Source organism: Alexandromys fortis, unplaced genomic scaffold (genome assembly GCF_014885135.2).
Source record: "Alexandromys fortis isolate MF-2015 unplaced genomic scaffold, M_Fortis_MF-2015_v1.1 scaffold_122, whole genome shotgun sequence".
In the NCBI taxonomy this organism is placed as follows: domain Eukaryota; kingdom Metazoa; phylum Chordata; class Mammalia; order Rodentia; family Cricetidae; genus Alexandromys; species Alexandromys fortis.
The window spans coordinates 4198987-4219157 of record NW_026068004.1 but is presented as its reverse complement, the minus strand read 5'-3'; the positions used below and the strand labels follow the sequence as shown (position 1 = coordinate 4219157).

The window sequence follows — 20171 nt, the reverse complement described above, 5'->3', positions numbered from 1 at the left end:
AGCATCCACGAAACTGCCTAGGCTCCCACGAAACCAATAGGTACAGTAGGATCAAAAACCCATTGCCATTGTTCTTGAGGTCTCAGTAGTCCTCATTGTCCACTATGTTCAGCGAGACCGGTTTTAACCCGGGCTTTTTCAGACCCAGGCCAGCTGGCCTTGGTGGGTTCCCGATAGAACATCCCCCTTGTCTCAGTGTGTGGGTGCACCCCTCGCGGTCCTGAGTTCCTTGCTTGCTACAGCAGTTTTTAAAGAAACCACACTGATCCCGTCTGTTCCCTGTTAAAATCCTTTTAAGAGCTCCCAAGCCCTGTCCATTGAGTCAGATGTGCAGGTCATTCCTAACCTGCCTGCCTGTCAACACCCAGAGATCACCTGTCTCTTCTGTCTATAATCTCTCCAAGGACAAATCTCCATGTAAGCACTACCGGTATCCTGTATGTTTCTGCCTCTCTCATACCTTAAGACATGTGGCTAGATTCTCATCATAGAGGGGGGACCACCTCCTGTATTGTGTGACCCACACTGTATCCTCAGCAGAAGTCAGCTCAGTCAGGAAGATGTCCCTGGTATGCTACCACATCCCCAACCTAACCCAGGTAGATGGCAACCTACATTTCTTGTTCATTGTTCAGGTGCAATCTGAAGAATCCTAGAGGGTCCTGATATCTATTTTGACACCAAACAACTTGGAGAAATGCTACCTTACTCTTTTGTTAACTGAAACTATCCCGGCCAGCGGGATGCGAACTGGGGTCCCTGAAGAACCTAGGGGAGAGGAATGAAGGGGCAAGAGACACAAGAAATTATGGCAAGACAGGATTTCTGATCAAGCTGTCGCATTTATTCTTCCTCAGAAGCTGTTATATAGCTAACGGGCAAAGGGGGGAAGGGAAGGGTGTCAGGAAACTCAGGTCTGCTGGAATTCAGGTCCGGAGACATCCCTAGCTGGTAAGTAAATACTGAGGGTCTGTGATTATTGACTAACAAAGGAAAATGCTAACTGATTCCAGAGCCTGGTGCCTGCAGGTCTCTGATAGGAGATAAGATGCCAGGTTGATTTCCTAGACCCTGCAGAGGGGATTGAGGTAAATATTATTCCCAACTTGTGAGCTTAAGATGACTGTAAACAAAATGCAGATCTCAAAATACAGGTCTTTGCTTCCGGCATGAAACCCCACACAACTAAGAAAGAATTGTTTCTGATGGAGTATATCATATGGGTGATGCCCTAACCTTTGCAATAATAAAGAAGAATGAATACTTACTGAGTAAATTCTATATTTCAGCTATTGCTGCACTAACTTTAGTTTAAAATCACAAGTTCATGGAAGGAAGTGTTCTAAACGGTGTGTTACAGGTGAAAACCTACTGCCTAGAGAGAGCATCTTATTCCAGATTACAATCTCTGCATAGGGGAAGTGGGACTTTAGTGGTTTGACAGGAGAGCATGGCTCTCAGTCACCTTCTGTGCTTCTGGAACACAGGATCTAAAGTGCAGAGGTGAGGAAAGCAAAGTCTTCACATTGTCCACCTAGATGAGCTTATGGAGACTCAGCACAAGCCAGAGCCCCCCAAGGACAGAGTGGGAAGGCGAACCACAGACCAGATCTCCTGAAGAAATTTCCCCCTGAATGTGGACAGATCTGGGATGTATTAAAAGTATAAGATTCTATGAAAAAATATTTGAGGTGTGATTTCTATGGCATTGTAACACCATTTAGTGATCCACAGCCTTTTGTGATTTCCTAGCCCAGTGGTCTCTGACTTGGCTTCCAGTGTCGCTCCAGGACTGCTGGTCAAGTCTCTGAGCCCAATATTCACAGATAAAAACTTCATGGTTGATTTCCAAGCAGAAAAAGGTGACACATGGTAGCTCCAACCTACAAAGCCAGCATCTGTATGGTTTAGGTTGAGGAGTCCAAGGATATACTTGAATATATAGAGATTTTAAGGCCAGTCTATGATACAGCAAACTCATAACTTCTTTCCACCCAAAAACAATCACGGTTGTTCTAACCACAAAATATCAAACTGTGTTTCTATGTTATGGTGTCTCCTTTAAGGACTCTGACCATCACTGCACTCCCAGGGATATGGCTTTCTGCTTCACATGAGATCTTTCAGCCTAGAACGCCACACTCTGTTACTCAACATGTCTTAAACAGACAAACACTCTGTACATATAAATTAATAAAGAAAGGATGGAAGAAGGAAATAAGAACACAAGGTTGATAAAGGAAAAAAGAAATACAGGCAACAAGGAAAGAGGTCTGGGGAGTTTGAGATGTGTGCACAGAGGAACTGGAGATGGATGGCTTGACCAATTATTATCACTAAACCCACAGATGCCTGAACAACACCCACGAGTCAAATGCCAGAGACCATCTTACCAGTTGACAATCCAAGGACTGTGTCACTAACTAGCTGTTTCTTTCTCTAACAGGAAAGAGAATAAAGGGGAAGCCCCCTGAAGCACCTGAGTCCAGAGTGTCAGGATTCTAGGCAGCTCAATCTCCAAAGAAATTCAAAGGTGCTGTAGATGTTGAGGGTTGGGATTGTCATTTCCTCTGCAAGTATGCCAGTACCAGCTGCTGAAAATGACATCTATAAAACCCTGCTTAAGAAAGACAAGCTCAGACATCTTCACCTTTACCCACTGGGAACAGATGCAGAGTTTTTATAACTCTGCTTTCTTTCTGAGACTACCTACCAAGGGGATCTGGGAAGGGGCCATTTCTGTTCCCAGTAGGGATGCTACGATGATACACGAATGCTGTCAACAAGAGCAGTACAGGGAGACTCCTGGGAGAAAAGCAAGATGAAACAAACTCGCGGGTTAAGGACTGGTGACCTTTTCTAGACTAACTGGGGAATAAGAGCAGCTCAGAAGTGAGGAGTTGGGACCTGGTCTTCTGATACACAGATCAAGGACTTAAGTTCTCATTCTGATTCCTCTTTTACATGGAGCCCAAATCCTGAGCCCTGACACTCAAGGAGACCTTGTTTAGGTCACCATCCTCTTCCTTCCTCAACTACCTTGGGATAAATTAGAGTACTCCCTTCTCTGTCGTGTAGTATCTGAGCAAGTTACCCGGTTACTCTGGTGCTAATTAAGAGTTGACTACAATGGGGACTTGAGCTATGAGAAAAAGCTCAAGTTCGTTTCCAAGCACACACATGGCAGCTCACAATAATCAATATCTCTAATTCTTGAGGGTGTGGTGTTGTCCTTTGACCTCCTCAGGGACCAGGCATGCATGTGTTGTACATACAAATGTGCAGAGAAAACGCTCATATAAATAAACAAGCCTAGTAGCATGGGAGTCAGCAGCGACATCCCATGTCAGTGGAGTGAGAAAACTCTCTGAAGGGATCATCTCTCTTAGGTGCAAATAAGAATTTGGATGAAAATTTATGAAGCTCTGGAGCATATTCTCTTGAACTTGCTCTTATTCTGCCTCAGTTGCTCCTCCTGTAGAATTCCGATAGTAACCTCTTTTCTTCTAGGCTGGCTAGAGGAATAAAATGTCATGATGTCAGCACCCTGCCACAAGTTCTGGCCAGTTTTCCATGCCTGGAATTCGGCAGTTGTCTTAATTTGCCTTTCTCTGATGACTAAGGATGTTCAGCAGTTCCTTAAGCATCTTTTCAGCCCTTTTAGATTCGTCTGTTGAGAGTTCTCTTTTTAGGTCTCTACCCCATTTTTTTATTGGATTATTTGTTCTCTTGGTGACCAATTGAAAGGGTTCTGCTGTGTAAATCATTCAAGTGTACTTCCTTCTCTCGCTTCTATGAGGTTCAGTTTGGTTGGTTTTATGTTGAGGTTTTGATCCTCCTGAACTTGAGTTTTGTGCATGGTGAGAGATATGTGTCTATTTTCATTCTTCTACATGTTCATGTCCCGTTATGCCAGCACCATTTGCTGAATATGCTTTTTTCCCATCATATTTTTTTTGTTTTTTGTCAAAAATCAGTTGTTTGTAGGTGTGTAGATTGACATACTGGTCTTTGATTCAATTCCATTGGTCCTCCTGTCCGTCTTTATACCAATACCTGGCTGTTTTCAGTACTGTAGCTCTATAGTAGAGTTTGAAGTCAGGGATTGTGATGCTCCAGAAATTCCTTTATTGTACGAGATTGTTTTCTTTATCCTGGATTTTGTGCCTTTCCATATGAAATCAAGGATTTTTTTCTTTTGAGGTCTGTGAAGAATTTTGTTCAGATTTCGATGGACATTGCATTGAATATGTAGATTGCTTTTGGTTAGATTTTCATTTTTACTATGCTAATTCTACCTACCCAAGAGCATGGGAGATATTTCCATTTCCTGGTGTTTTCTTCAACTTCTTTCTTCAAGGATTGTAGGCCCATATTTCTGTATGGTATGGCAGCCAGGCTCTGAAGCCATAGGCCCCACCTCAGGTGGTCAGGTAGCCCTGCAGACAGGCTGTCACTGCCCTAACAAGGGTCAGGATGCTTTGCTCCTTTCTTTGTAATTTGGAGGATTCTTTATAGAGATGCTGATTCAAGCCTACATACAGCTAGCATACACAGCAGACAGGTAGATGCGGATGTGACAAAACGTCATTCACCTGGTTACCTAGGAAACGGAATGCTGGTGTATTTCCCACTCGGTTTATGTTTTGGTATATAAGGCTGTTTGGAGAATAAAACGAGAGGAATGTGTTCTGATGGAGATAAACCCAGTTGCAAGACATTGGATTGGGCCCACTACCTTTTGTATAATGACTGTTTTCACAACAAATGTCTGGTGAAGCCATAAGCGTTCTCCTTTCTCTAAATGGGACCTGCACCAAATGATTCAGCAGTATATAGATTATTGGGCACAACTTTTCCCGTGTACTTGTATAATTGGGTCACTTTCTTCTACTCGGTGGGACATCCAGTGAGAAATTTAGTCATGCAGTCGATCACCTTGGTTTCCACAGTCTCATCTCTGCTTTGTTCCCTGAGATAAACTTAGAAGGCAGCTCCCTGCAATTAGCTTCTATTCAGCAGGACATTTAGTCAGGAAAGGAGTTCTTCATATGGATCAAATTTGGGAATTCCCTTAGGGAGAACATGATGCCAGGAAGGTGGGCATCCAGTTGGTTGATACCCATCTATAGGAGAAGTTACATTTAAAGACCAGATATTGTGAGTGAACTGACTAACTTTGAGATTTATGGGCCTTAAAGGCAGACCTCCTGGTATAGGAAATATGGTAGAGGCAAAAAAAAAAAAAAAAAAAAGCATAAGGGGGACTGTCTGAATGTCCCTGGAAGTTGATGTATTTGGCCAGGTGATGACTATGAAACTAAATCCTTCCTCCCCCAGTAAGAAGGAGTCATTAAAAACAACCATTTTTTTTCATAATCCTATGTAGCTGGGTGAAAAGGAAGGGGTCCTGGGACAAAAGCCTAATAGGTATTTTGAGTAAAAGTACAGAGAGAGAAACAAAATACCTGAAGAATTAAGCACAGCTAACATCACTAGAGAATGATTTGCAGCAGCTAAGGCTTTCCCCTGGTTGACCAGAATTTGAGTAGCCTCAGATGTCAGGCATTTAATCTAACCCCAAGAGTGAATTGAGTTGCCATATGAGGAAGTAGCTAGCTGCTAGGTGTCGGGGGTGGGGCTGATGAATTTAGTGGTTGTCTACCAGGAATGCCAGGGCATCGGGAGCAAGTTGTGGTCTCTGGGCATCTTCATTAGAGGTGGTGCTTGAGGGTGGAGGCAGAGAGAATTCACAGGAAGGAAGCTGTAAACACGTGAGTCTTCACTTCCTCATCATTGCTGGCAGCTTCAGGATGTGTTCATTCTGCAGGGGGCTGGTCATAGGGTCTAAAATGAGCATCAGAAGCTGTTGTTCCTATAGTGGTGATACAGAAAGAGCCGACTGTGCTATGATGCTGACCTGCATGGATCAGAACTGTTTTGTGAGGGGTTGTACAACAATTTTAATCTCTACAGTAAAGTTGGGATCCTGGAGCTACATTAATACCTTGTACTAGGAAGAACTAAGGGCTATATTTCGACCCAGCCTTCCTCAGAGAGAGGGCTGTAGGCTATCATGTTAAGGCAGACTACCAAAGAATCAGGGATTCATATTTTCAAGGAGGAAGTACACAAATCAAGACCTGCACTTCCAGGGCTTGCTCTTTGTAATTGCTGGATATGCCTCCACTGAGGAAGGGGTCGTTTGTCTGGGATTGCTGAGTTGCTCCAGCTATCTGATGGGACTGGAGCTGGCCCCTCACCCAGTTTGCCTGAAGAACCAGAGGTTCTCTTTCGGCAGGGAAAGCACTGGCGTCAGGCAGGGGAGCACCATCCCTATGGGAAGGGGACTGGCAGTCTTTTTTCCATTGATAATCATTTTGGAAACAAGGGAATAGTGTAAGAGGCACTTTCTGATTTGTATCTTGAGTTAAAGCTGAGGTGTTTGGGCTTACATTATTTCTTCTTTTAAGGGAACAAAATTTACTGATATGTCCAGTTTGTCCACATAAATAGCATCTAGGTTCCCTGCTACCTTGATTAGACTTGTCTCTATCTTGTTTAGTTAAAAATTGAATGGTTGTTTGTCTCTGTAACACAGCTGCTACGGCCACACCTTGAAGGAAGAGCGGCTAACCTCAGCGCATGCTTTCATGGAATCGGAAATGCTCCCAGATCTCATTTGTCTCACTAGAGATTGGCAAGTGGGAGACACATTTTCAGTTGCCAATTGTTTCAGTATGATATCTCTTGCTTCTGGCCTGAGAACCACTCTCTCCACAGCCTCCATTAGTCTAGCAATACATTCTGCAAATGGCTTTGGTTTCCATCAGTGAGCCCATTGGTATTGGGATCAGCTGTGAGTAATTGCTTCTATACTCCTATGGCCACTGAGCTGGGGCAGTGAGCATGGTTCGTAGAGCTCTAGGGACAGGACGCAGCAGGTCTATGCTGCCATTAAGCAAGCTGTAGCAATCGGCCCACCAATCCCATTTAAGTTCGGGACCTCCAGAAAGAACCGGAGATTCATACTGTCAGCACTGCCCAGGAGGCTGTCTCTTAAAGAAGCCCAGGCAGTGTTTGCTGCTAATGCTGAGTCAGGAAGCCTTCTCTTAAAGGAGCCATACTGCCAGCAAACAAAGACTATCTGAAAAAAAAATGCAACTTCCAAGAAACTGTACTTGGCTCCCATTTTTGTGGGCCAATAAGCCCTTTTTTTTAAAAAAAAAAAAAAAAAAAAAAAGCTTTTTTAGGTCTTATGTGTATCCACACCCCATATTAGGTGCCATTTTGTAAACAGCCGCCCAGACCCAAATAATCACACAGAAACTGTATTAATTATAAGACTGCTTAGCCAATAGCTTAGGCATAATCCTAGCTAGCTCTTACATCTTAAATTAACCCATTTTATTAATCTGTGTATCACCATGAGGCTTTGGCCTACCAACAAAAGCTCCAGCATCTTTCTCCTTCGGCAGCTACATGACGTCTCCCTGACTCCGCCTACTCTCTCTATATATCTCTTCCATCCGGAGTATATTCTGCCCTGCCATAGGTCAAAGTTGCTTTATTCATTAACCAATAAAAGAAATACATATACAGAAGGACATCCCACATCATCTTAGCATCATATAATGTCTCAGCATTCTGCTGTCTCTACTATCATGCTATCCACAGTTAGCATGTGTTGTATTAATTTATAGTTATCTTCTGTGTTCTGGGAACTATACCTGGTTAAAGAATACATGTTACTCGCTTCCTTCTAGTAGAGGAATCAATATATCAGACCATGGCCACAAAACATGTATTACTTCCCTCATATATTACTTCCCTCTAGACAAAACCTTCCCACCTCCTGCGGTCAGGCTGGACCATACTACTGCTTAGACCCAAAGAATGTGTGAACAGAGAATCAGGTCACTCTTGAGAAGCTGAGTCATTGAGTTTGTCCACTGTTCCTTTTCTGCTGTTTTAGGATGACATGTTGGATATAAGGTTCCTCCTTCAGGATGGATTTGAGAGAACAGAAGATCACTCCAAGCATACAGCTACAAACCCAAACAAATAATGAATTCCAGCCCCAAGGTGCAGGGAAGTGGCAGCACCATGGCGGACAAATGTATGACTGAAAGATGGTAATGAGGGGCTGGAGACATGGCTCAGAGGTTAAGAACACTGACTGCTCTTCCGGAGGTCCTGAGTTCAATTCCCAGCAACCACATGGTGGCTCACAACCATCTGTAATGAGATCTGGTGCCCCCTTCTGGCATGCAGGCATACATGGAGGCTGAACACTGTGTACATAATAAATAAATCTTTAAAAAAAAAAGATGGTAATGATAAGAACATACAGTCAAGAGATGGGAGAAAAAGAGAAGGGGAGCAAGCAGTTCCTGTACTCCTGTGGAAGGAGGTAGAACTGGAGACTTGGTGGTGAGGAACAAGTCAATATAAGAGGCCTGTCCTGTGGAACCATAGACACAGGATCTCCATGACTCTGGTCAACAATAGGATATCAGAGAGGAGTCTAGGTCCAGTGCTGATGCTGTAGCTGAAGCCAGAGGCCTTGAACAAGAACAATGACTCCTTGCAATGAACATTTGTAAATAAATGTGTATGGGGGAAAATTATACTGTGTGACACACTGCAGCTTCCATTGCCACTACGACAAATGAACGTGTGATGGAGATGCAGGAAGGACAGAGGAGCAGCGTGGTACAGTAATGCAGAGCAGGAGATGCAATGGCTGTGACTGGTGTGAGATAAAGCTGAGATTGACAGAGAAACAGGTCGTTACACGTAGGGGTTGGTGAGATACTGTTTTTTATTTCGATTTTAATTTTTTTATTTTCTTTTGGGGGAAGTTACAAGGGTAGAGGGCATATATGGAAGGACTGGGAAATGATGGGACTGGGGAGCATAATGTGCAGTTTCCAAAGAATGAATAAAAATATGTTTAATAATAATAAATGTCTGCAAGTATAATCCAGTAGAATTACTGGGGCACTTTGAATTATACCGTAGTGCAGCCCGTCAATCAAAATAGCCACCATGGTTTCACAGTGGTTTGCCCTGCTTACCAATTACTATGTTGGTTCAAACACATAGATCAGTTACATATAATAAAGACACTGTCTCTTTCTTAAAAATTGAAAACTCTAATTTTGCTTCTCCGATTTCCTGGTTCACTAGTCCACCCTACCATGCCCCACCACCTTGAGAAATGCTCTCTTGATGTCTTTGTTTCTCAGACTGTAGACCACAGGGTTGAGCAAGGCAGTGAAGGCATTGTAAAAAAGTGAGATCTGCTTGTCTCGCTCAGCAGAGTAGCTTGAGTTGGGCCTCATGTAGATGTAAGTAGATGGACCATAGAAGAGTGTGACTACAGTCAGGTGGGAGGCACAGGTAGAGAAAGCCTTGCAGCGTCCCTGGGTTGACTTGATCTTGAGAATTGCCTTGGCAATATAAACATAGGAGGCTACAATGAGGGAAATGGGGGTAACAACCACAAAAACACTCAAGACCAGGTCTACCATCTCAATGAGGTGGGTATCCATGCAAGCCAGGCTACGCACTGAAGGACCTTCACAGAAGTAGTGGTTGACTTTGTTAGGCCCACAATATGGTAGACTCATGGTGAAGAACGTATGTAACAGAGAGAAAAGGAAACCACAGATCCAAGTTGCAGCTGCCAACCATATGCACAGATCCCACTTAAGGATGACAGTATAACGAAGTGGGTGGCAAATGGCCACATATCTGTCATAAGCCATGACAACAAAGAAGGTGCACTCAGTTATACCCAGAGCACCAAACACATACATCTGTATCCAGCAGCCAGCAAAGGAAATAGTCTGAGATTTTGCAAGAAGGTGCACCAACATCTGGGGCATGGTGGTGGTTACATAGCTCATATCCAACAGAGACAGAATACAGAGAAAGAAGTACATGGGAGTGTGCAGATGTGTGTCCAGGCAGATCAGCAGGATGATGAGCCCATTGCCCAGGACTGAGCTCAAGTAGATGAGAAGGAACACAATGAAGAGGATGCTGTTGGTCGTGGGGTCACTGGAGAAGCCAAGCAGAATGAACTCAGAAACCCTGGTTTGGTTCTGTCCTGGAATCATCCACATGGTGAGGCCTGTAAGAGAATCACATTCATGTTTGTGTCTGCTGTCACATTTCAGCTATAGAGGCAGAAAGGGAAGACATATGCTATAGATATGGCTCAGAGTTAAAGAGCCATAAAGACTTCTGTTCCAGGAACAGACAACTCAGGGCTGTTTCATAACTGCCTGTGATCTGACTCCCTCTTGTCACTCCACAGGCCAGGCAAACATGTGGTGCATAAGAAAACCCATATACATAAAAGAAAAAATAATATGTTTAATTAAGAAAAGAAAGGCGAGGGTGTGGGTTCTGAGCACACCGTTCCATCTCTGTGCACTCTTCTCAAGTGACTGAATCTCCCAATGCCACAGTTTCTTAATCTATTAAAAGAGGCTGATGACACTTATGTCTCAGGATTATGATGAATATCTGAAGCATCCCACAGAACTCCTCAAAATACTATTTATCACATGACATGTTGTATGCACTCTTGCCCTCTCATTCCAGCTCTGGGAAGGCTGAGACGGGGGATCCCCAAAATGAGAAGGTTAGCTACACCAACTAAAATAATGAGGACTGAGGTCAGCTGAGAGTCCCTGCCTCAATGAATAAGGTGAGAGCAACTGAGGAAGGATCCTATGTAAGTCTCTGCCTACACACACACACACACACATACACTACAGATATATGCAAAATAGAAAGTAAACTAGTAGATGAATAAGACAGAACAATATCATTCAGATGCAGGCCCCACAATGGTCCTATGGGTAATGACAGAAGATCACGTGTGCAGGGCACTGGAGACCCTGTAGTCTTCCCAGGGAATGATGATGGACCATGTGGACATGGGAGCAGGAAAATTCCTTTTTTCCTTTTTTACTCCTAGCTCCACCTGCACACAGAAATCAATTCTGGATATAGTATGTGTTTGAACTTTAAATTTAAAGCAGCCAATTTTTTGGAATCAAACTTGATAAATATATTAATCTTTTTAATTGAAAGCAAAGGTAAGAATTCTTTTAAAAGAGCACTTTCTGTGGAGGGGAAAAATAATGGTAATCTAGAATAAGCTAGAAGTATTCAAAATATTGATAAAAAGTATTAGAAAAATATGTAATAAAAACAAAGGCTCCCATAGAACAGTGAACCACATCTCAAGGGAATTTCACAGGCAGCTGTCCAGTGAGCACTGAGGAGGCTGAGGTTCTCAGCATCATTACATCGGGAAACTACAAAAGAACAGCACAGTGCCAACGCCCACCTCCTCTTCTCAGTCTCTCATCACCACACTCCTGCCAGCCTGGCTACAATAACAGAATCTATTGACAAGAGTTACTGAATCCAACAGGAGAGGAAATAGAACTGATTCCTTTAGTGTGTGTTTGACTGTGTTCCCTATAGTTGAACACATTTAATGCAATACAAATATTAACTATATTTATGAAACCATATGTGAACACAAAGGCACACACAAACACATGCTCAAGGAAAGACATGAAAAGGAAATTTCCTAACATTGCTCAAAATAGCCTGAACCACTCATGCTAATTAGCAAGACAATAGAGCAGGAATTGCTTCTGATGGGAGTAGAAATATGAAGAATACTCCTAGACATCCCTAGTCTTCTCTTTCCCTGTTCCCATCCCCTCTCCTGACCAGTCTACTGCTCATAACCCTCACAGCTGTCCTTCCTTTCCACCCAGGTCAGGAGCCCGTCATCTCTCCTGGCATTTGTGCATCAGTGTCTCCATGTGCCTACACCTCTAAATCTTCCTCCTTCATGACAGTCTCTTTTATTTTAATTTTTAAAAATCCTTTCAGTTCTGAATTTTTGGAGCCCATTCTCTCTGGAGAGATATAGTGGGGAGGGGCTGGGTCCTGCCTCGAAGGAATGTGCTAGGCTTTGTTGACTCCCCATGGGAAGCCTTACCCTCTCTGAGGAGTGAATGGAGGGCTATAATGGGGGAATTGGTGGTGCAAAGGTGAAGGAAACAGGAGGAGAGAAGGGCTCTATCTGGCCCCTGTTAAAATCCTTTAACAGCTCTCAATAGCTGTCAATTCAGTCAGATGCACAGGTCATTCATAACCTGCCTGCCTGTCAAGACCCAGACTCAGCACACATCTGTCTCCTCTGTCTGCCATCTCTCAATGCACAAATTGCCATGTAAGCACTCCAGAATCCTGCATGCCTGTGCCTCTCTCATACCTTAAGACACGTGCCTAGACTCTCATCCTATAGAGCAGATCACTCCTGCACCATGAGCCTAGACTCTTATCATATAGGGAAGATCACTTCCTGCACCATGTGCCTAGACTCTCATCATATAGAGTGGATCACTTCCTGCACCATGAGCCTAGACTCTCATCCTATAGAGTGGATCACTTCCTGCACCATGTGCCTAGACTCTCATCATATAGAGTGGATCACTTCCTGCACCATGAGCCTAGACTCTCATCATATAGGGAAGATCACTTCCTGCACCATGTGCCTAGACTCTCATCATATAGAGTGGATCACTTCCTGCACCATGTGCCTAAACTCTCATCATATAGAGTGGATCACTTCCTGCACCATGTTGCCCACACTGCAGCCACAGCAGGACTCAGCTTAGCCAGGAAGCCTTCCCTGTTACGTTGCCACCTCCCACCCTAACCCAGGTAAGAGACATCCTGCATTTCTTGTTCATTGACCAATGACAATCTGAAGAAGGCTAGAGGGATCCGATATCAATTTTGACACCAAACAACTTGGACAAACCCTTTGTTACTCTTTTGTCAACTGGAACCCCACACAACTAAGAAAGAATTGTCTCTGATAGGCTATGGCTGTATGGGTGATTAACTGATTTACTGGGTAAATTATACATTCCAGCTGTTGTTGCACTAACTTTAGCTGAAAATCGAAACAGCTCAGTGAAGGAAGGGTTCTTACCTGTGTGTTATGGGTGAACACCTAAAGCCTGGAGAGGACAGTTCATTCCACACACAATCTCTGCATGGAAGAACCGGGAGTTTAGGCGGTGTGTCATCAGAGCTGGCTCTCAGTCACCTTCTCTGCTTCTGGCACACAGCTTCTGGAGTGGGGATGTGAGGAAGGCAAAATCCTCACTTTGTTCATCTAACTGAGCTTATGACTCAGCAGAGGCCAGAGCCCTCGTAGGATAGAATCGGATGGCTAGCCACACACTGGGTCCTCTGAGGACATTTCCCCTCCTGTCTGAATGTGGGAGGCCCTGGAATGTATTCAAAGTAGAAGGATCCAAGGAAAGAGCATTTGAGGTGTGGTTACTAAGGCACTGGGACATGATATAGTGATCCACAGCCCTTTGTGGTTTCCTAGCCCAGTGGCCTCTGACTTGGCTTACAGGGACACACCAGGACTGCTGGCCCAAGTGTGTGAGCCAATTATTCACAGATGAAGACATCATGATTGATTTTTATGCAGTAAAGTCTACACATCAAAGTTCCAACATACAAAGTCAGCATCTGTAAGGTGTTTAGGATGAGGTATCCAAGGATATACTTGAATACATAGAGAGTTTAATGCCAGGCTAGGCTACAGCAAACTTACAACACCCATCCTCCCAAAAAACAATCATGATTGCTCTGTCCACATGTATCAAGCTATGTCTCTGTGGTGTGGGGTCTCATTAAGGGTATTGACCATCACTGCTCTTTCGTGGATACGGCTTTCTGCTTCACTTGAGATCTTTGAGTTCAGAAATCCATATTCTATGTTTCTCAACTTGACTTGAAACAGACACTCTGTAAATATTTATTAAATTAATAAAGGGAGGAGGAAAGAAAGAAGTAAGGACACAAGGTTGAGACAGAGAGGAAAGAAGAGCAGGCAGTAAGGGAAGAGGTCTGGGGAGTTTGAGGTGTATGTACAGAGGATCTGGCTAGCTTGACTAATTATTATCTATAGACCCACTTGCCTGAACCACACCCACAAGTCAAACACCAGTGACCATCTTACCACTTGTAAATCCAAGGACTGTGTCAATGACTAGCTGTTTCTTTCGCTAATGGGAAAGAGACTAAAGCAACCGAGTCCAAAGACTTGGGATTCTAGGCAGCTCATCTTCCAGAAAAGTTCCAAGGTACTGTGGAGTTTGAGGGACTGAATCTCATTGTTCCTCTGCAAGTAAGCCTGCCCTAGCTGAAGATGGCACCTATACAACCCTGCTTAACAAAGGCAAAGTTCAGACATCTTCATTTCTTCCCAGTGGGGCAAGATCCTGAGGTTTTATGGCCCTGCCTCCTCTCTGAGCTTCCCTAGGAGAGCTGGGAAAGGGCCATTTCCGTTCTCAGTAGGGGATGCTAAGATGATCCCAGGATGCTGTCAACAAGAGCACTAAAGTGAGGCCCTTGGGGGAAAAGCAGGAGAAAACAACTCACAGAGGAAGAACTGGTGACCTGTTCCCTTTCCTACACTAATTGGGGAATAAGAGTTCAGAGAAGAGGAGGTGGGACCTGGATGGTCACTTGATACACAAGTCAAGGACTCAATTTCTCGTTCGATTCCTCTTTTACTGCCCAAACCCTGAGCCCTGACATTCAATGAGTCCCCGTGTGAGTCCTCTTCCTTCCTCAACCATAGTCCTCCCTTCTCAAGTGTATGATAGCTGAGCAAGTTAACCAGAAACTCTGGTGCTAATGAAGAGTCATCAACAATTGAGGCTGGCAGGTTAGATTTGAGAAAACAGTATTTTCTGGGTTTACAGAAGACCTGGTTTGATTCCCAGCACTAACATAAAAGCTCATGACCATTTATATCTCCAGTTCTAGAGGACCTAGTACTCTCTTCTGGTCTCCCAAGGAACATACATGTGGAATATACACGTAGGTGCAGACAAAACACTCATATATATAAACAGAAAAACAAACTCAAAATGTCAACCAGGATATTATAGGTAGATTTTTCTTTGGGCCAAGTGCTACAAATAATGACATGGAGAATTAATATTAATTACAATAGCTTGGGCTTAGTTTAGGCTTGTCCCACTAGCTCTTTTTTTTAATTTTTTATGATTTATTTATCTTTATTTTATGTGCATTGGTGTGAAGGTGTCAGATCCCCTGGAATTGGATTTTCAGACAGTTGTGAGCTGCCCTGTGGGTGCTGGGAATTGAACCCGGATCCTCTGGAAAAGCAGTCAGTGCTCTTAACCACTGAGCCATTTCTCCAGCACCCCCCACTAGCTCTTATAACTTAAATTAACTTACTTATGCATTTTACCATTTGGTATTTTTTTTTACCTTTCTTTCATTTTGTATGTCTGAATCCCTGTGTTTCCATGGTATCTCTTAGTACCTCAATTGTCCTCTTCTTCTCTCTGCCCAGAAGACTTACCTGCCTAGCTACTGGCCGTTCAGCTTTTTATTATACTGATCACATTAATGCCTCTTCACAGTGTAAAAATATCCCACAATATGACATACCAACATGGAGTCAGCAGTGACATCTCCAGGCCAGGGGAGTGAGAAAATACACAGGTCATGTCTCTTAACTGTAAATAAGAACTTGTGTCTAAATATATCAAGCTCTGGAGCATGTTCTCTTGATCTTGGTGGTATTCTGCCTCGGCAGCCTCTTCTGTAGAATTCCAATAGTAACCTCTTCTCTAATGGCTGGCTAGAGAAATAAAATGTGATGATGTCAGCACCCTGCCCCAAATACTGGCCAGTGCTCCTTGACTTGGAATCTTCATCCCTGCTTTCTGTGTCTTGGTTTCCTAAGGATTCAGAAGAAGACTGGACAATAAAGTCTTCCTGGTTATAGTGGCTGATTGATAAGGGGTTAAAATTCCTGTGAGATGTTTCTTAAACTCAGCCAATAGTAAATGTTAATTATAAAATGACAATTAAATAAATTTTATTGGGAACAAAGACAGAGTGTCTACGAATGTGTTTAACTATATTGCAACTGACTAAATAGAAGGTTTGGAGCTAGAGTTTGATTCATAGCATTAAAAACACGTAAAAGCAACACAGGTTCTGAGCTCCACACATCCTGATGAACAACTCCATTTTTCTATACTCTGTGTTATACCAGTTGTTTAGTGTGGTGCATCTGGTGGTTGAAACACTGTATAATTAATGACATGCAATCTCAACTGCTGTTCAGTAGCATGTGTTGCAGCCATGACATTGGCCATGATGGGTGTATTTACAGCTTAGTAATTGGCAATCAGCTCTAATCAGAAGCACCTTGGCCCCTGCAGTGGTGTTGCTAATCCTTGTTCCACAGCTCTGACCCTAACTCTCTTCACTCCTGTTGTTGATCCTCATCAACTCTGGAGATGCGGTGGAGTCCAGGCAGAGATTTTCCTCTCCCAGGATAGATAAGGAAAGAGGTTCAGAGAGAAGCAGACAGAACCAATTGAATGTCACGTGTAGAATGACACAGTCACCCTGACTTTGCTGCTTTTGGTCATTGAGATTTTATTATAGATTTATGGGAAGGGATTCAAGAGGGAGACATACACACTATTTGAATTAGATATGGATGTCATCAACATGGCAGAAAAACAGATACATGATAGAAATCAGGACTCAAAAAGGTAGGTCGATACGGCTGGGCCACATGGCTGCTCCAAAGGACAACACATGCTGTATTTATTAATGGTTGCAACAGTTAGACATTCCCAAGAATATTTCCACCCACCCATTGCACAGATAAAGGAACAGTGAGCTGGAAAACATGAGCATTTTGGCAAAGGTCACCCAGCTGGTGAATTGGTAGAACCAACTCCAGGGCCTGGCCATTTGCTTCTGGGGTGAGGCTGAATCTGCCCCCTTGACTATCAGATGCTTAATGTGAGAGTTCAAGCTAATGGCTCTACCTCTGCTCTAACCAAAATGTTCCTGCTGCTCAGAGCTGGGCCTACTTCACAGAGGTCATGGGGTCACCACAGAGGTCAACGTGAAGAAAAGTCACACTCTAGGGATTTCATTCTGACTCAGCTGTACCCACAGACCTGAAGGAGAAGACGGTGAGCTTGGAGAAAGGAGAAGGCAGCAGATCCACAGCTCTCACAAGCAGGGACACCTTAACTGGCCCCCAGATGGCAACGCCCCATTAATGAGCCATGTGAGAATTGGCTCATTTGATAAAATGAGTACTTGAAAAAGTTTTCTGGTTTTGTGTCTGGAGAAGGACCCAGAGGGTAAGAGCAAGAGGTCGTGCTATTACTAAACAATGAGACAATTAAAATGGTCCCTTGGGACATTGCTATGAATCTCCTAGCGAGTTTCATGTGTGTTTCCCCTCCAGCAGGCCTAGATGGTAAATCTATGGCTCCCATTTCATAGACGTGGTGATTATGATGGCAGACACTGAGCCTTTGTCATGGCCAAGACTAGGAGAGTTATTGATGCTGCTTTAAAGCATTTTGGTGATCTCTGAGTTCAAAAGGCTCTGTGAAACCAGCATAGACATCTCTTTACTCTTAGAACCTTGCAAACGAAGTCCTCCAAATAAAAGTGTTTCTCAAGCAAGTGGGATAATCCGTGAGAGCCTGGAGCCTTCACGTGTGGCCTTGTGGCTGTGAGTCCTACCCATCACCCCAGGATTCCCCTCCTGGCTGTGGGCCTTATCCATCACCCCAGGATCAACCCTTTGCTTTGTTGTCCAGCAATTAGTAAGCTCTCCCTGCTGTCAAGCAATAGCTACCTGTCACAGGAGCAACCTGCATATGTGCTCAGCAGTCAGGGTCGTGTGATTAGAATTCCAAGGCTCTGGGGACTGTGTGAGATAACATAGGGACACAGAGATCTGACGAACAAGAGGATGTTTAGAAGAATACTGATGTCAACAAAAAAGAGAAAACCGTATATAAGGAAAATTCATAGCAATTATATATAATATATAAAATTCTCACACTCGCGAATTAACAGAACACCCAAAAGCTCTAGAACTAGAGAAGCAAAACGCACTTTAAATTCTACTGTAGAGCTATATTATTAATGAAAACCGCTTGGTATTGGCATAAAAAACAGATAGGTGGGCCTTCTCAAGAGACAGGACAAACGTGCTACAAGTGTTAGTGATGTGGAAGCAGACCAGAAAACCTAGGGAGTCATGAGGCCATCTCTCCAGCCCTTCGCTTTGCTTTTACAAGTCAGGGTTTCTCTGTGTAGCTTTGGAGCCTGTCCTTGAACTTTCTCTTCCTCTGTACATCAGGCTGGCCTCGAACTCACAGATATCCACTGTACTCTGCTTTCTGAGTGCAGGGATTAAAGGCCTGTGCCACCACCACCCAGCTGAGACTTTTTAAAGTTGAGATTCCCTCCTCTTTAGTTTGTTAACATAAAACACCGAGCACGGTTGCCTTAAGCCGACCTTCTCCAGAATCTTTCTGCCTAGACCTCCTAAATGCTAGGATTAGCAGCAGGGGGCACCATATCCAGTGAGCTGGGAATAATTCTAAGATTTTAAGAATAGGGACTGAGGTAACTGAACAAATGGGGCTGCTCTTCCTCTGCTTCTGATATTCTTTAAGACAGGGGTTACTGCGGAGCCAAGACTAGCCTGGAGCTCCCTATATACCGCAGGCTGGCCTGGAACTCTTGATCCTTCTGCCTCAGGCTCCTGAGTTCTGGCATTACACCCACTTTGCCCTGGCTTGCTTCTATTTTTTTCACTCCTTTCCCGGAATGCCTTCCCTCCTATGACCAGTAGATGGACCCCTAATTCATAAAACAAGAAAACAAACATACTAGATTTGTCAGGGGGCAGGGACCATCTCCTATTTACTGGCCTCATTCAGACACATTGCTCTCCTTAACCAATATTTATTTATTTATTTATTTATTTATTTATTTATTTATTTATTTATTTATAATGCATTTGAAGCAAACAATATTCCAAATGCCTAAAATGACCAAGAAAAGTAAGGTGCCTGACCAGGCCTAGTGGCTCAGAAATCTTAGGATAGAAAGTTCAGAACTAATCTGAGATGTGGACCATAGTGATACACACCTTTACTCCCAGCATTCAGGAAGCAGAGGCAGGCAGATCTCTGTGAGATTAAGAACAGCCTGATCTATTGAGTGAGTTCCAGGACAGTCAGGGCTATAGAGAGACACTGTCTCAAATAAATCAATAAACCAGGCCTACATATAGAGACCCTGTCTCAAAGAGACCCTGTCACAAAGAAGCAAATAAATCAAAGGAATCAACCTGCTCGGTTTAAAGATTGTCTCAAAAAATAAAAAAGAGAAGGAAGGGGGGGAGTGGGATTTGAAGATGCTACAGCTCAAGGCTAAGTGCTTCCCTGGCACACGCAAAGTGACGGGTTCAGTCTTCAGAATACACAGAGGGAGAAGGCACCTGTCTTCGTCAAAGCTTGCATTCCAGTGGAAAAGACAGAAGATGCTCCCAGTGAAGCGTGACCTGTGCTACACACACACACACGCACACGCACACATCCACACACATACACACTGACATGCACACATACAGTACCTGGGGTTAAACCTGGAGTCTTGAACACACTAGAAAGACGCTCTACCACTGAGCTAAACTCCTAACCCTTTTGATACTTTTTTTAAATTTTAAACTATTTTGAATGCTTTTTTCACAGAACAAGGTTTGATTTTTATTAACTTAAAATGTTTAATATTAGTTGGGCAGTGGTGGCGCATGCCTTAAATACCAGCACTCAGGAGGCAGAAGTAGGATCTCAGGAAGATCTCTGTGAGGTCGAGGCTAGCCTGGTCTACAGAATGAATTCCAGGACAGCCAAAACTACAGAGAGAAACCATGTCTCGAAAAAACAAACAAAAAAGCATTCTATTTACTTAGCTTTCTGACCTGTATTTGTGCCTTCAACAATGGTTTTCTGCTCCTCAATAAGGAACGTTCACTAGATCCTGTCATGAACACATTTACCACAAGCGGCATCACCCTATACCCTGCTAGCGTTGTTGTTTTAGGAAATGTCATGAGGACTTTAGGTCTCAGAGCACAAACTCCTCAAAATCTGCTTGGACACACACCACATGTGTATTTTGGTGCCTTCCCAAGCTTCTTGAAATAAAGATCAACAATTCTG

At 43.6% G+C, this 20171-nt stretch overlaps 1 protein-coding gene across 1 annotated transcript; it reads right to left on the bottom strand.

Annotated features, from left to right (window-relative positions):
- Positions 1 to 9188: 9188 nt before the first annotated feature.
- LOC126513111 (olfactory receptor 2D3-like) lies at positions 9189 to 10148 on the bottom strand. The gene has a single exon (XM_050161262.1). The coding sequence runs from the start codon at positions 10131 to 10133 to the stop codon at positions 9189 to 9191; it is 945 nt and encodes a 314-aa protein (XP_050017219.1). The 5' UTR covers positions 10134 to 10148.
- Between the last annotated feature and the right edge of the window lie 10023 nt (positions 10149 to 20171).

Coding starts and splice junctions, on each gene's coding strand:
- LOC126513111 (XM_050161262.1), bottom strand. CDS start 10,133: ATGTGGATGATTCCAGGACAGAACCAAACCAGGGTTTCTGAGTTCATT.